The sequence below is a fragment of the Mesoplodon bidens genome (assembly GCF_964165515.1).
Source record: "Mesoplodon bidens genome assembly, chromosome: 11".
NCBI classification, from domain to species: domain Eukaryota; kingdom Metazoa; phylum Chordata; class Mammalia; order Artiodactyla; family Ziphiidae; genus Mesoplodon; species Mesoplodon bidens.
The window spans coordinates 64,729,391-64,745,825 of NC_138167.1; the positions used below are offsets into that span (position 1 = coordinate 64,729,391).

At 42.0% G+C, this 16,435-nt stretch overlaps 1 protein-coding gene and 1 pseudogene across 3 annotated transcripts in view; both read right to left on the bottom strand.

Annotated features, from left to right (window-relative positions):
- The window catches only part of XRCC6 (X-ray repair cross complementing 6), a 29,610-nt gene extending 13,217 nt beyond the window's left edge, over nt 1-16,393 (bottom strand). The window contains exons 1-8 of one of the 2 annotated variants that reach the window (XM_081249732.1): nt 16,307-16,393; nt 15,063-15,149; nt 12,270-12,382; nt 7,954-8,092; nt 7,443-7,697; nt 6,714-6,897; nt 1,804-1,990; nt 30-198 (exon numbers count right to left, since the gene is read on the bottom strand). In XM_081249732.1, the coding sequence (XP_081105858.1) occupies nt 30-198; nt 1,804-1,990; nt 6,714-6,897; nt 7,443-7,697; nt 7,954-8,092; nt 12,270-12,382; nt 15,063-15,141 (1,126 nt within the window). In that variant the 5' untranslated portion in view covers nt 15,142-15,149; nt 16,307-16,393. The remainder of the gene's footprint in view (nt 1-29; nt 199-1,803; nt 1,991-6,713; nt 6,898-7,442; nt 7,698-7,953; nt 8,093-12,269; nt 12,383-15,062; nt 15,150-16,306) is intronic. The other variant, XM_081249733.1, reaches the window with a different exon arrangement.
- LOC308625500 (small ribosomal subunit protein uS12-like) lies at nt 15,435-15,935 on the bottom strand (annotated as a pseudogene). The gene has a single exon. The product of its transcript is annotated as a small ribosomal subunit protein uS12-like (transcript).
- Nucleotides 16,394-16,435: the final 42 nt, after the last annotated feature.

Genomic DNA, 16,435 nt, shown 5'->3' on the forward strand with positions numbered 1-16,435 from the left:
TTCGTTTATCCTTGGTTTATGCCCCTTACCATTTATCAGGGACTCCTCGGGGTACACGAACAGGGAGGGCCTCAGGTAATGGTGCTTCTTCAGCATTATCAAGGGCTTGAAACCGATGAGAATCAAACCTGGTTCATCAAACCGTTTAAGCTCTTCTGTTTCCTCTTTCTCTAATACAATCTGACGACTCGCATAGGTCTATAGAAGGGGAACAACAAGGGCCACATAGCGAGGCTACACAGAGATGCGAAATGTTTGCCATATGACACTAGCAAGTTAAGATCAGCTTTCTTCTAAGGAGCAGGAAGAGAGCTCATCAGAGGCATCTTCCTGCTATCAACAGCAATTGACGTGTACTGAGTGCCAGCCAGGCACTTTACTTTTGCCACCCAGTTTATCATCTGTAACAATCCTAGGCAGTAAATGTTAAAAACTCTGTTTTACAGATGAGTGAACTGAAGCTCTATAGTTAGTAACTTGCTCCAGAGTATACAACTGAATTGGGCTTTGAACTGTACCACATCTGTCTGGTGCTAAAGGCCATGCTCTTCAGGCATTTGTTCCTTCCCTCATTTAATGTGTACTAAACCCTCAGCATCATCCCTGACACACAAAGGATGCTCAAACCTTACCTACTTATTGAGAGGACCTACGTCAGGTATTGTGCTAGGTCTCAGTGTAGGAGGCTCAAACACACACACACATACACACATACTACTTCCAAACTTTAACATTTGCATTTTGATCCTAAATATGTGATTAGTAACAGAACTTAGTAAAGGTCAAATTTGGGTTTTATAAACAAAAACAGAGCCCTTAAGACTTTTTGTAGGCACAGTTAATCAAGAAAGAAACTTAGTAACCGGAAGAGCTACTGCCTATGAATAAACCAACATGGAAAACTAGCTACTTCCAAAATGGAAGGAGAAATTTCTTGTCGTCTTCTCCTCCTGAAAAGTAGGGCAAGACACTCTGGCCTGAAATTTGTGCTCCAAAAGACATCTCAAGGGTTGAATCAAAATAATATTTAATTTTAGTCACTTAGTTGATCCTTCTAGGTCCTGAACTTAGGCAAAATCGCTCTCCCACGTTTTGCATAACTAAAAAGGAAGGATGACTCACTTGATTTTAATTTCAGATATCAAATCCTTCTATAGGGAACTACATTCAATATCCTGAGATAAACCATATGGAAAAGAATATTTTAATATGTATATATATGTATAACAGAATCACCTTGCTGTACAGCAGAAATTAACAGAACTTTGTAAATCAACTGTACTTCAATTTTAAAAAAATCCTTCTATAGATTGAACAAAGGTGAGAGGATGAGGAGAGAGAATGTTCTGCATCCTTAGTCTGTCTTTCAGATTAAGAAAGGCATGAGGGTATCACTTCAAGGCACAGGAAAAACTGGTTCGTTTGGCAAGAAAAAAAAACAATCTCTCCCTAAAACGAGGGCACTTCACACCTAACACACTTTCTTTCCCTAGCTCATCTCCCTAGTTAACTATAAAACAATTTCTGCCACTGTACTGGACTTAGACTGTTAAGACTCAGAGTAGCATGTGCTGTCTGATCGAGGGCTGAAGTTTTCACTGACACCTCTTCCAAATACTGGCTCTAACTTTCTAGTTCCCAAGTTATTACTGATCTAGATGCCATATTCCAAAGGGTAATGACAACAGCTTGGCTAGAAAGATGCGCACATGAAAGTTTATTTAACTAGTTAGGCTGATCATGTCTCCCCCTGCCTGTTAACTCTTCAACAGGACAAAGTTCAGTAAGAAGGCAGAGACCTACCTGGGACCTCTTGGTGTCGCTAGGCAAAAGCAAACTGCCTGTATTTACATTAAATGTCCGGGTCTTGGTTTTCACTGGTTCATTTGTTTCCCGATAAAGCCTCACTGGAGAAGGTTTGAGAGCCTTCTGGACCATATTATAAATGCCAACAGTGAGCGCTACATCTTTGTTGAGCTTAAGCTTCAACCTGAAGGAGAGAAAAATTTTTTAATTTGGACAGAAAGAGTGTATTTTCCTATCTAAAATTCATTCATGGCACCCAGGCCCTGATTTGTTTTATTCTCTCCAATAACTTAAGCTTTTCGAATACAAATATAAAGCTTTTTAATAATACAATGGAGTTTGCTGTAATACATCTCAGGGTCTATATTGCAAAAAATTCGTCTCAGAATGTATTGTTAACTCCTTAAAATAATGATAAAGAATGTACCATAATAAAAATAATGATTTTTTAAATTGAGCCTAGCAATTTATCAAATCACTTTACAGTTACTCTCATTTAATCATCATAATAATCCTATAAGTACTATATTATCTGCTGCTTCTGCTTGTCTAGTATACCTTCCTTCTTATTTTAACAATGAAACCCCAATTTTTCTTAGGGAACCACCCTTCCCCCACTGCAGTTTTGGGAAAATGTTCATCCAGGTGCTATGCTTTACCCTGACCAAGAGATGGGCACATCTGGCCCAGGCTCAAGCCATCAGACTTATTATCCTGAGAATCTGGGTCTTAAACAGTGACCAAGAAAAGACACAGTTGGAGAGGATGCTTGCTGACAGTGGTACCCCAAAGACACTGTCAATAATTCTTATTTTCTAGATTCCTGGCACCACCCTGGTTCCTATACTACCCATCCTGTTCAGGATTTTGTTTTAATATTCTGAAATTAGTCAAGAGTCAGTTTCTGTTACTTGCTACCCAATAACCTTGTTGTTGTCATTTTTACAGATGAAAACACTGAGACTCAGGGATGTTATCTAACTTGCCCAAAGACATACAACTAATGAAAACTGGTATTCAAATTCACATATGTCTGATTCAAAGCTCAGGTACTTTTCCATTATAACATTTTGCTCCAGAGTATTTATATCAACATCTTAAGCAGCAATAGGACCTCTTGAAAATGTGTTCTATAATAAAGACAACATGCAAAAATATTTACAGGGCTTCCCTGGTGGCACAGTGGTTGAGAGTCCACCTGCTGATGAAGGGGACACGAGTTCGTGCCCCAGTCTGGGAGGATCCCACGTGCCGCAGAGCGGCTGGGCCCGTGAGCCATGGCCGCTGAGCCTGCGCGTCCGGAGCCTGTGCTCCGCGATGGGAGAGGCCACAACAGTGAGAGGCCCGCGTACAGCAAAAAAAAAAAAAAAAAAAAAATTTACAATACAATACTGTGGGGAAAAAAGGCAGAACAGAAAAATAACCTGTGCTACACATTCTCTTCATGCACACACGTAACATTCTCTAGGATAGACCATATACTGAGACACAAGACAAGTCTAAATGCATCTAAAAAATTTGAAATTGGAAATTCCCTGGTGGTCCAGTGGTTAGGACTCTGCGCTTCCACTGCAGGGGACACAGGTCAATCCCTGGTCAGGGAACTAAGATCTCACATGCTGTGCAGTGCAACCAAAAAAAAAAAAAAAAAAGGATTGCTATCATACAAAATATGTTCTTTACCCAAAATGGAACTAAGTTAGAGATCCACAACAAAGCGAAATCTGGGAAAACCTCAAATATTTGGAAAGTAAACAATACAATTCTAAATAACCCAGGAGGTCAAAGGAGAAATCACAAGGGAAATTTAAAATGATTTTGAACTGAATGAAAGTGAAAACACAACATATCAAAAGGTATAGGATGCAGCTAAATCAGTGCTCAGAGGGAAATTTATAGCTTTAAAACCTTTATCCCAAAAGAAGAAAAGTCTTAAATTAATAACCCAATCTTCACTGTTGTAGAATGTTTAGCAGTATTTACTTTAAAGAAGAGAACATGTTTAAACAAGTTATAGCTAGTTCAAAGGTATATTGGTTCACACAGTAGAAAGAACATTGGTTTGGGACAGAGCCCTGACTAGAAATTTTAGGTTCCTGGAGCAAGCACCTGGTAGGTATGGTACAATTTGGTAATGTATGATGTGCCCCAGAGATGAGTGTTAGTAACAGATGGGCATTAGTAATAACACCACCCATTTGATGGCTTCCTACTTTAAATTATTCCGGCTTACTAGGTGTTAAACACAGTTGTTTAAAGGCTGCTGAAGGAGAGCTGACAATAAATGTAACCAATTTAAAAACTGCACAATCTGCAAAAGTAGTTTTTAAAAATTGTTGTGCCCTCTAAATTTTAGTATCCTGGGAAAAAGCACTGGTCAATGTGGTCTACTCTGGCCTCAGGCTTCAAGTGACCTTGGTTCTATTTCTGAACCAAAAGAGCAAATTGGTTAGTCCCCCCACCCCATATTAAATGTTCACATTTATAAACTAAGGTACCTTTCGACCTTGAAAATGTCATAACTCTAAGTTAAGACAGAGTTATAGTATAACATCATGTGGTTTATGTCATACCAAGGAAAGGAAAATGTGAAAGCCCACAGCACAAAACAAGCTGCTTATGTTAAACTTCATCTGAAATGATTTAAGGTTAATAAATGTTACTAATGGGTAGGTTTCAACCCAACTGAAGCACTATTTTTATAGATTAAATGAGGTAATTATGTTAACAAAGAACTTAGGACATACAGATGAACCGGTTTGCAGGGTAGAAATAGAGACACAGGGCTTCCCTGGTGGCGCAGTGGTTAAGAATCCGCCTGCTGGTGCAGGGGACACGGGTTCGAGCCCTGGTCCGGGAAGATACCACATGCTGTGGAGCAACTAAGCCCGTGTGCCACAGCTACTGGGCCTGTGCTCTAGAGCCCACAAGCCACAACTACTGGGCCCACGTGCTGCAACTACTGAAGCCTGCCCACCCTAGAGTCCATGCTCCGCAACAAGAGAAGCCACCTCAATGAGAAGCCCATGAACTGCAACGCCCCGTGCACAGCAAGAAAGACCCAACGCAGCCAAAAATAAATAAATAAATTTATTAAAAAAGAAAGAAAGAAAGAAAGAGAGATACAGGTGTAGAGAACAAACGTATAGACACCAAGGGGGGAAAGTGGCAGGGGTGGGAGTGGTGGTGTGATGAATTGGGAGATTGGGATTGACATATATACACTAATATGTATAAAATGGATAACTAATAAGAACCTGCAGTATAAAAAATAAATAAAATTCAAATAAAAAGAGAAAAAAGAACTTAGGACAGTGCCTGGCACACAATAATTATGCAGTAAAATAATTCTATTATTTTATTATAGCAAGAATAAGTGTAATAATTTTCCAAGCCTTAGGCAATTAATTCTCAAACAGCTCCAATTTATTATTATTACTACCAAGTATCCTATAATGACTCTTTCACAAAATAGTAAGAATAGCTAATGTTTATAATTACTACGTTATTCCATTTAATCATCACAGCAGCCCTATAAAGAGGGACCATTTTTGCTTCCATTTTACTGAGGCTCAGAGAAGTTACATGATTTACCCCAGGTCACGCAGCAGAGGACTAGAATCCGAGCCAATCTGACTCTAGAACCTACTTTTTTTTTTTTTTTTTTTTGCGGTACGCAGGCCTCTCACTGCTGTGGCCTCTCCCGTTGCGGAGCACAGGCTCCGGACGCACAGGCTCAGCGGCCATGGCTCATGGGCCTAGCTGCTCTGTGGCACATGGGATTTTCCCGGACCAGGGCATGAACCCGCGTCCCCTGCATCGGCAGGCGGACTCTCAACCACTGCACCACCAGGGAAGCCCTAGAACCTACTTTTAACCGCCGTTTTATGCCCCCTGCCACTCCCACCAATGTGTGTAGACTTCCAAATTGTAGTAGTAACAATATTCCACTATTTCAGGAAGGAGAAAAGGTGACAGGGTGATTGTTTGAGGAAAGAGAAATAGTTCCTGGGAGGAAAAGGAGAACAATGACAAAACTATAACTGTAGCAATGAGCTGCTTCATGGTTTCCTTAAAATATTTAATTGCATGGGTTTTCTAGTAGAATTGTCAGTAATCTCTTGAAAACAGCTCAAAAACTACCAATGGTCTTATTCCTCTATACTGAGGAAACTAGTCTAAAATGAAAGTCTGATGCTCTTTAGGAAGAAACACTGAGGCGGCCTTTGGATTCTAACGTCAAAGGTCTCTAAAGGAAGATAATCCAACCACCTGGTTCTTACTGGTCTCAAGTTTATAAGAAATTAGAATAACAATTTTAACAGCAATGATAATAACTAAAATTTATTGAGTTTTTGCTCTATACCAGGTACTGTCGTTATCCCCAATTTACAGAGAAGAAAACAGACAATGTCCTAGTGAGTGCAACTGAGGATACCGTTAGCCGCAACTGTTTACCCCAAAGGAGTGGAGAGCTGTTTTATTTTGGAGAAACAGCATACCAGCTCTTTCTAGAGAAATAGAAGCAAATAGCTTGTGCTATCCTGAAATAAAGCAGGTTTTTTTTGTTTGTTTGTTTTTTGCGGTACGCGGGCCTCTCACTGTTGTGGCCTCTCCCGTTGCGGAGCACAGGCTCCGGACGCGCAGGCTCAGCGGCCATGGCTCACGGGCCCAGCTGCTCCGCAGCACGTGGGATCCTCCCAGACCGGGGCACGAACCCGTGTCCCCTGCATTGGCAGGCGGACCCTCAACCACTGCTCCACCAGGGAAGCCCTAAAGCAAGTTTTCTAGAGGAACAGTGAGGCAGCGGTACAGCCCAGAGTTAAGGAGCCAGGGAGGTCAAAGCCATGCACTGCTTATGATCAGTTAGGGGCCTCGTGGACAGCTGACCCAGCCTTAGTGCCTACCTGTAGAGCACGCGCTTCCTGGTCTCCTTGGCGCGAACCTTCCTCAACAGGTCTCTGAGCTTGCTCGACTCCTCAAAGTGAACCCCTATGTCCTCATCCTCTGCTATGCTGATAATATCTCTGTAGAACAAGGATATGTCAAAGCCCCCACGTTTCCTTAGGTGCAACAAGTCAAGGAAGATACCTGGAGCGAGGATAGACAAAAGTGAGGGGAAACAATTTCCAGCAAGGGAGAATTTTTTTCAGTTAAGCTTAAATATGCTGTTAAAAGCTCCCAAAGAACTAGATTGATTATAAACATTTTCAGGACTTAGAGAAAGTGGTTAAGGGATCAGCTGCTCTAATGACTTCAGACAACTTATTCAAATAACCACCATTTGTGGTGGCGTTAAAGTCAAGAAAAGCCCTCAAGTAGAGCCCTTCAGACAACTAATGGCCTGGTCATTTTCACTGGGAATATGACATAGGGGTCTCCCACAGCTTCACTTTATTGTTTCATTTTACTCTGAAGGGTGAAAAGCAACTATTTGACATCAGCTATAAAGAAGCAAAAAAAATTAAGTGCCAAGTTAAAAGAACAGGGTGGGTACTTCCCTGGAGGTCCAGTGGTTAAGACTCCTCAATTCCATTGCAGGGGGCACGGGTCCGATCCCTGGTCGGGGAACTAAGATCCCACAAGCCACACAATGCGGCCAAAGAAATAAAATAAAAGAACAGGGGAATGCCGACCTGTGTCACGGAGATCCCCAGCTTTGGTCCTGGCCCTGCTGGCTTTGGCACTGTCATTGCCGTGGGGGTCATCTTCATTGGTGAAAAGCATGATCCTCTTATGGCTCATCTTGAACTGGACATCGCTAAAGAGGTTGGCACAGACCCACAGCACTTCACTTAGGGAGTAGTCAGATCCATGGCCAATTAGGTCTTGGAAATGTTTCTTCCCCTCCTGCCCCTTAAAGTGGTCAAGCTCTAGCACTCGTTTAGCACCTGATCAGAGAGACAGGGAGTCAAATGGGCAGAAAAGTCGGAACAGCGTCAGTGTTTTACAAGACTAACAGAAGCACTTTCTCACCCAGAGCTGTTTAACCCACATAACAAAAGTCTACACCCCAGTAAGAACCCCCTTGTGCAGGAAAGCATACTCCCGGTCAAGATGTTATCCGCTTCCTTCTCCACATCCCTCTTTGTGCACATTAGTGACCTTCTCACGTAAGGGAAAAGCTGATCTTAGAATACTACTGACCTGGATTATCCAATTCCTGCAAGACGTAAATATTTTTGAAATTCACTGAATTTTTGTCCTTCTTGGTACCATAGAACACCACTGCCAAGAGATCTCGATCACTGCTTATGATCTTACTGGTGTATACACTCCGGATACACTGAAAAAACAAACATAAAGTTTCTATTAATATTTAACTACGTACCACTAAACTTAAGCTCCACAGGTGCCTGACACATAGTAGGGCACTCAATATATATTTGCTGAATTTGTCATGGCATTAGAGTAAGGCGTGACCCCTACCTTCAGGAAACTCATAATCCAGTGAGGGTGATGGTCATTTATATTATGTATAACACAAAGCAAAGTGTGGTTAAGTATACAACAGACATATAAGCAGTCCCTACAATAAGAAATCAGAGAATTCAAAACATGTATATACTCAGGAAGGAAACTCTGCTATAGGGCAATAAAAATAAATAAAAGCCCAGCACTAGAATCGGAAAACCTGGATTTCAGTCCCAATGATGTCACTTACTTAATTGGCTGAGTTTGAACAGGCCATTTGATCATTCCCCAAGTAGCTTTTTTTTTTCTTTAATGTGGACCATTTTTAAAGTCTTTATTGAATTTTTTACAATATTACTTCTGTTTATGTTTTGGTTTTTTGGCCCCAAAGCATGTGAGATCTTAGCTCTCTGACCAGGGATCAAACTTGCACCCCCTGCGTTGGAAGGCGAAGTCTTAACCACTGGACCACCAGGGAAGTCTCTTTTCCTCAAGTAGCTTGATACCAAGAAACAAAATTTACATATATAAAATAATTACATATATAAAAGGTTTAAGTGAATGTTAGTATGTGTGACATTAATAAATAATGGAAAATAAATCTATACCTACTAAAAGCAACTTTTGAAATAAAATTTGCCTAATTACACAATTAAACACATCAGTATTCCAGGAAATATAAACTAAAGCCATATCCAGTAAATCAGTGTCTCATAAGTGGTCAGTCCTGGTGGCCTATAATTCTGGGGGTACTGACAAAATTAAGTTTCTGATTCTGCAAAGCTGAGGAATAAACCAACCATGGTGACCCCCCTCCATATCCTGCTTGAGACTCTACCTGGCCTTCCTCCATAGCAATTCTCTCCTTAAATGTAGAACTTATGGTATGTCTAGTCATTGACAGTTATCTCCATGGCAAGCAATCATTTCTTTCTATTTATTTATGTATTTATTTTTCATATTTATTTATTTATTTGGCTACGCCGGGCGGGATCTTTAGTTGCGGCATGCAAGATCTTAGTTGTAGCATGCAGGATCTAGTTCCCTGACCAGGGATCAAACCTGTGCCCCCTGCAGTGGAAGTCTTAACCACTGGACTGCCAGGGAAGTCCCAGTGAGGGCTTCTTTAGGTTCTACGATTGACCACCCCTCCCCCACACACACACACAAACTAAAATAGAATTTTAGAAAATGTTTTTTCATTGCTCCTTATCAAACACATTACGTTCATCAGTGAATGTTTCACTTATTCACTACATAATACTACAGTTGCTTCTGGGTTCTCTAGGCGTTAGCATTTCATGAACCCTTTCAAATTACATGTAGAACTGTATCTTTTTGGGGAGAGGGTACATAGCCTTCATCACATCTTCAAAGAGGTCCATGGGGCTTCCCTGGTGGTGCAGTGGTTGAGAGTCCGCCTGCCAATGCAGGGGACACGGGTTTGTGCCCCGGTCCGGGAAGATCCCACATGCCGCAGAGCGGCTGGGCCCGTGAGCCATGGCCGCTGAGCCTGTGCATCTGGAGCCTGTGCTCTGCAACGGGAGAGGCCACAACAGTGAGAGGCCCGCGTACCGCAAAAAAAAAAAAAAAAAAAAAAAAAAAGAGGTCCATGATCCAAAAAAGGTTAAAGCAGTGCTCCTCAAAGAGTGATCTTCAAACAACATCAGCGTCACCTGGGAGCTCTGTTGGAAATGCAAATTCTTGGTCCCTCCTCTAGACGTATAGAATCAGAAATTCTGATTGCAGGGTAAGGCCCTGCAATCTGTGTCAACAGCCCTGCAGGTGATTCTGATGTAGGTTAAAGTTTGCAAACCACTGCTTTAAAGTTAAGAATTGTTTTTATTAATTCTTTTTTTAGATGGAAGATATTCTGACTTGTCAATTGCAAGAACTGTTTGTGTACAAATTAGGACATGAGAAGCTTCTGTTTGGTTCCAAACTCCAAAAATATGAGAAATGAGATGTACAATAAATCCTTAAAACTTCTTCTCTATGAAGAAATAGTAATCTTTTTAATTGAGGTAAAATTCACATAACAAAATTAATCATTTAAGTGAACAATTCAGTGTTCAATTTAGTACATTCACAATGTTGTGCAACCACCACTTCTATCTAGTTCCCAAACATTTTTATCATCCCAAAAGCAAACCCCATACCAATTAAGCAGTTGCTCCCTCCCCTGCAGCCCCCGGTAACCACCAACCTGCATTCTCTATGGATTATCTATTCTATACTTCATATAAATGTAATCATACAGCATGTGACCTTTTGCCTGGCTTCTTTCACTTAATGTAATGTTTTCAAGGTTCATGCACCTTGTAGCATGTATCACTACTTCATTCCTTTTTATGACTAATATTCTACTGTATATATAAACATTTTGTATATCCACTTAAAAAGTTTTAGAATGAGATAGGGGTGGTGATTATTGCATGACATGAATGAGTAAATACCTTAAAACTGTATACTTTAAAATAGTTAATTTTGTTATGTGAATTATACCTCAATTTAAAAAATAAAAATATTTAATCCTCATAACAATTTGACAAAGTAGGTACTATTGTTTTATTTTTTATTTTTAATAAATTTATTTATTCATTTATTTATTTTTGGCTGCACTGGGTCTTCATTGCTGCACACGGGCTTTCTCTAGTTGCAGCAAGCCGGGGCTACTCTTCGTTGCGGTGCACAGGCTTCTCACTGTGGTGGCTTCTCTTGTTGCGCAGCATGGGCTCTAGGTGCGCGGGCGTCAGTAGTTGTGGCTCACGGGCTCTAGAGTGCAGGCTCAGTAGTTGTGGCGCACGGGCTTAGTTGCTCCGCGGCATGTGGGATCTTCCCGGACCAGGGCTCGAAACTGTGTCCCCTGCATTGGCAGGCGGATTCTTAACCACTGTGCCACAAGGGAAGCCCAAAGTAGGCACTATTATTATCTCAATTTTACAGATGAGAAAAGATATCAAGAGCTTCAGCAACTCTTCCGATATCATACAGTTTATAAGTGGCAGAATCAAGATCTGAGTAGCTGTTTTTTATTTAATTGGGTAAACACCTAGGAGGGGAACTGCTGGGTCATATAAGTCGTCTATGTTTAACTCTTTGAGGAACTGCCAAACTGTTTTCCACAGCAGCTGATCCATTTCACATTCCCACCGACCATGTATAAGAGTTACAATTTCTGCATCCTTGTCAACACTTCTTATTGTCCCTTTTTCTTTTTTTTTTGTAAATTACAGCAGTCCTAGTGGGTGGTACGATACCTCATTGTGGTTTTGATTTGTATTTCTCTAATACCTAAAAATATTGAGCATCTTTTCATGTGCTTTTGGCCATTTGTACATCTTTAGAGAAATGTATATTCAAGTTTTGTGACCATTTTTAAATTGGGTTGTTTGTCTTTTTGTTGTAATCATCTTTTTCAACCACAGGTAATACTCAACTACAAAAGGACTCATTTCCACACCATAATAGCTGGAACTTCCTTCCTTCTTTTACACTGACATCTCTATAGGAAGAGGAGCCCACTTCTGCTACCAGGGCTAACACAGAAGGTGGGAGCAATGTAGTCCCAGGGTCGGAAGTTCAAACCCAAAATAAAATGGGCCTGTTCTCCAACACTGCTACTCTTTTTTTTTTTTAAGTTTATTTATTTATTTATTTTTGGCTGCGTTGGGTCTTTGTTGCTGCGTGTGAGCTTTCTCTAATTGCGGCAGGCGGGGGCTACTCTTCGTTGCAGTGCGCGGGCTTCTCATTGCAGTAGCTTCTCTTGTTGTGGAGCACAGGCTCTAGGCACACGGGCTTCAGTAGTTGTGGCACGCAGGCTCAGTAGCTGTGGCTTGGCGGCTCTAAAGCACAGGCTCAGTAGCTGTGGCACATGGGCCTAGTTGCTCCGTGGCATGTGGGATCTTCCTGGACCAGGGATTGAACCCATGTCCCCTGCATTGGCAGGCGGATTCTTAACCACTGTGCCACCAGGGAAGTCTCCATATTTTTAAAAGTGGTGTTGATACTTTCTGTTGTTTGTTTAATTAAATGAAAGGTAGTCTTACCTGGATGCTCATGTCAAAAGGAGTCAACTCATCTTCATCCTGAGTTTCAAACATGGCCTCAGAAGCATCAATCAAAAAAATCAAACTATCTCTTCCTGAATATTTATAATCTCCTATGGGGAAAAAAATAGAAGGAAATGTTTGCCCTTGTTTCATATTTATCATGTTTATTATTCATATAAAACAAACAGAGGGACTTCACTGGTGGTGCAGTGGTTAAGACTCGCACTCCCAATGCAGGGGGCTAGGGTTTGACCCCTGGTCAGGGAACTAGATCCCACATGCATGCCGCAACCAAGAGTTCACATGCCACAACTAAGGAGCTGGTGAACCGCAACTAAGGAGTCTGCCTGCCAGGGCTTCCCTGGTGGTGCAGTGGTTGAGAGTCTGCCTGCCGATGCAGGGGACACAGGTTCGTGCCCTGGTCCGGGAAGATCCCACATGCCGTGGAGCGGCTGGGCCCGTGAGCCATGGCCGCTGAACCTGCGTGTCTGGAGCCTGTGCTCTGCAACGGGAGAGGCCACAACGGTGAGAGGCCCGCGAACCAAAAAAAAAAAGAGTCTGCCTGCCGCAACTAAGACCTGGGACAACCAAATTAATTAATTAATTAATTTAATTAAATAAATCCCCCATCATAAGCATATCAAAAAAACCCCCAAAACTTCTAAGAAATAGAATTAAAATAAAATAAAACAAATAGAGAAAAGCCCATTAAGCAAAATTATAATCTGAGGAATTCCCTAAGGTGAACACCCTTAGGGAATTCCTTGGTGGGCCAGTGGTTAGGACTCCGCGCTTTCACTGCCAAGGGTGCGGGTTCAATCGCTGGTCAAGGAACTAAGATCCCGCAAGCCACAAGCTGCGCAGTGCAGCCAAAAAAAAAAGAAAAAAAGTGAACATCCTTAAAACCACCATGCACATCAGGCAACTGAATCTTGCCAGTCACCCCTGAAGCCCTCTCCAGGTCGCCTCCCAATTTTCACACGCGCCTTCCTCCCAAGAGTAATCACCATCCTGACTTTTGGTAATCACTTCATTTTTTTCTTTATAATCATCCAAGCCAACATTCCTAAACACTGGTTTTGACTTCAAAAAAAAGAAAAAGTTTTTTTGGTTTGTTTTTTTTTTTTTTTGCGGTACGCGGGTCTCTCACTGCTGTGGCCTCTCCCGTTGCGGAGCACAGGCTCCGGATGCGCAGGCTCAGCGGCCATGGCTCATGGGCCCAGCCGCTCCGCAGCACGTGGGATCTTCCCGGACTGGGGCACGAAACCCGTGTCCCCTGCATCGGCAGGCAGACTCTCAACCAGTGCACCACCAGGGAAGCTCCCCAAAAAAGTTTTTAAAGCCTCTTATAATCTGTAGATACCCCCTCTGTCTTTTGACTCATAGTTTATTTGCTGAAAAACCTGTATATTATGTCATATAGTTTTCCACCTTCTGGATTTTGCTGACTGCATTCTTTTGGTGTAGATTAACATCGTCCTCTGTCTTTTCTACTAAGGACCTAGAGAGGCTTCATCGGATTTGGGTTTTTGTTGTTTTTTTTTTTCTGGCATGATTACATTATAGGTGATGTTGAGTTTTTCATAAAAAGGCATATAGTGTCTGGTTGTCTCCCTTTTTGACGATGCTGCTTCCTAATGCAATAAATTTATTTACCCATCTTTTCTGAAGCAATACAGCAATACGTGTCAAGAGCCTTAAACAAAAATTCTACCTTGAGCCAGTGAATTCTACTTCTTAGGAATCTATCTTAAGAAAATAAAATATGGAAAAACCCTATGCAAAAATTTCCATAATGTTGTTTATTAAAGTAAGAAACTGAAAACTAAAATGTCCAACAGAAGGTAGAATTAACAAATTATAGCATATTTAAAATGATTTATAGAGGCTATATTTGCAGTTACATGGAAAGATATATCTATAATACAGTAAGGAAAAAAGGCAGAACACAAAACTATGTATATATGTTTAAAATTCTTTTTGAAGAAGATGTAAATTTTGAAAATGTAAATTAAAATGGAAAAAAATATATGCACTATGATTACAACCATGTAAAAAATCAGATACAAACAAAAACAAACTATATATAGTTATGAAGTATAAAGAAGGATATATGAAGGAAATATGCAAAATGCCAAAATGCTAGTTGTTGTTGTGTTAGGGTGGTAGATTACATAGATTACAGAATTCTGTTTTATATTTTATATTTCCTATATTTCTCACTTTTAAAAAATAAAAATACTTTAAAAATTTCTACCCAGGACTTAAATTAACCAGTATGTAGAGTACAGGCACCCCTTATTTCTCTTCCTTTGTCCTATGTGTTACTGTGTTGTCTGAACATATACTCCCAAACCTGCAGGCTAGGTGAGGGAATGACTCTTGTAACTGTGTTGCTTATGTATACTTTTTGGTTGTTGCAGTTATTGAAGGGTGAAAGCATTTTTACACTGAGGCCCAAGAATGAGGAAAACTACTTTCCTGGGTGAGGAAGGGTCTTACCTGAGCCACCTAAGGTGACAAAGGATACCAATGTTCAGGGTCATTTATTGGAGATCAATCTACCAGTGCCCAGCAAAAGTTTAAGGCTAGGAATGTTCCATAGACTAGAGTAGGACCTGAATAAAAGAGCCTAGGGTAGCTCTGCGAAGTTCAAAGGGAGAAAAGTACTGGAGATTCTCTGGGGAGAGAAGCGTGGACCACAAGACAGCAAAGATCACCCAGCAGAGATAGGTAGGGAAAGTCTTTCTTCCACACACACAAGGGTACATGTTAATGAAAGTCACTTACCACCTGCTTCAAGGCCCTCCTCTTGATCTTCTTCTTCCTCATCACCCTGATTTTTGTAATAAGACTCCCACCCTGACATGTTGGTTACTGCTCACAAGATGAAAGAAAGTGGAGATCAGTAACAACCAAATTTAAACCTAAAAGTTATCGACCCCTAGGCTTCTTTGAGTTCTGTCTTAAAAGCTACATGTTACTCCTGAGGAACGTGGATGCTGGATCCTGCTGCCTGGAGAGCTTGGTAATTGAGATGCAAGGTAAAAGGACATGGGGGTCATTCCTGAAATAGCCTCACCTTAGCTTCCCTTAAGGACAATTCAGGGCTGGTGGCCCGTAATGACCTCTCTGACGGGTGTGCTGGGGCAGCCTGACCTGGAGGTCCAGTTCCGCCTCCGGCATCATCCGGCATATGAAAATTTATTACTATTGTGCTTTCATCATCAAAACTTATGATCTTGGTCTTTCCTTCTTGTCTTTGTATAAGGCCAAAAGAGAGAAACTGGCTACTCTGACAACCTTAAAGCAGACTCCAGAAATGTCATCAACAACATGACCTTTGCGACCAAATCCAGAAACCAGAACTTCATTATTTTCCTCAATAAAATCCAAACAACCATCACTGGGTACAAAGGCTGTGATTTTTTTTTTGCCATTCTTGATTAGCTGAACCCTGACACACTTCCTGATGGCAGAATTTGGCTGTTTGGCCCCTACTTTTTCAAGCACAATTCCCTTGGCATGAGAATCACCTCCAAAAGGGTTGGCCTTCAGGGCTGTGCCCAAATGGGCTTTTTTGTACTGTTTATCATGCCACTCCTGGTCTCATCGGCGGCTACGGAGCTTCCTGGCAGTACGAAGACCGCGACACTTGCCCATCCTGCCTGCGCCGCGGGCCTGAACGAAAGAGCTCCGGCATCATCTGGACTTGAGAGATTCCCGGTCCAGTGTACTGCGCCCTTTAGCAGACCCACTTGTCCTCATCCCGCCCCCAAATCTCCCCCAACTCCTCAGCCAGCTATGCCCAGTGGGGTCCCAAACGCAGGCGGGCCTCCAAGGCCGGGTGCGCCTCCCCTCGGAGGAAGGAACAGGGATCAGAGGCCGTCTCCACCCCTCGGCTCCGCACACTTCTGGCTGACGCTGCCCCACGATGAGGCTACGGGGACGCGCAAGACTGAGTGGCCAAAGCAAAATGAAGCCAGCCCTGGCAGAGAGCAACAAACACAAAACTCAGCCCCCTTCCTACCTACCTTGAGCGCAATGAAGAGATCAATTTGGGCAGAAGGCAGGGCGCCGCACACGCACTGGCTCCGGCTCCCGCTCCCAATCAACGCCCTTACGTCATCACGCATAGCGCGCACCTTTCGCGTCCAGCTGAC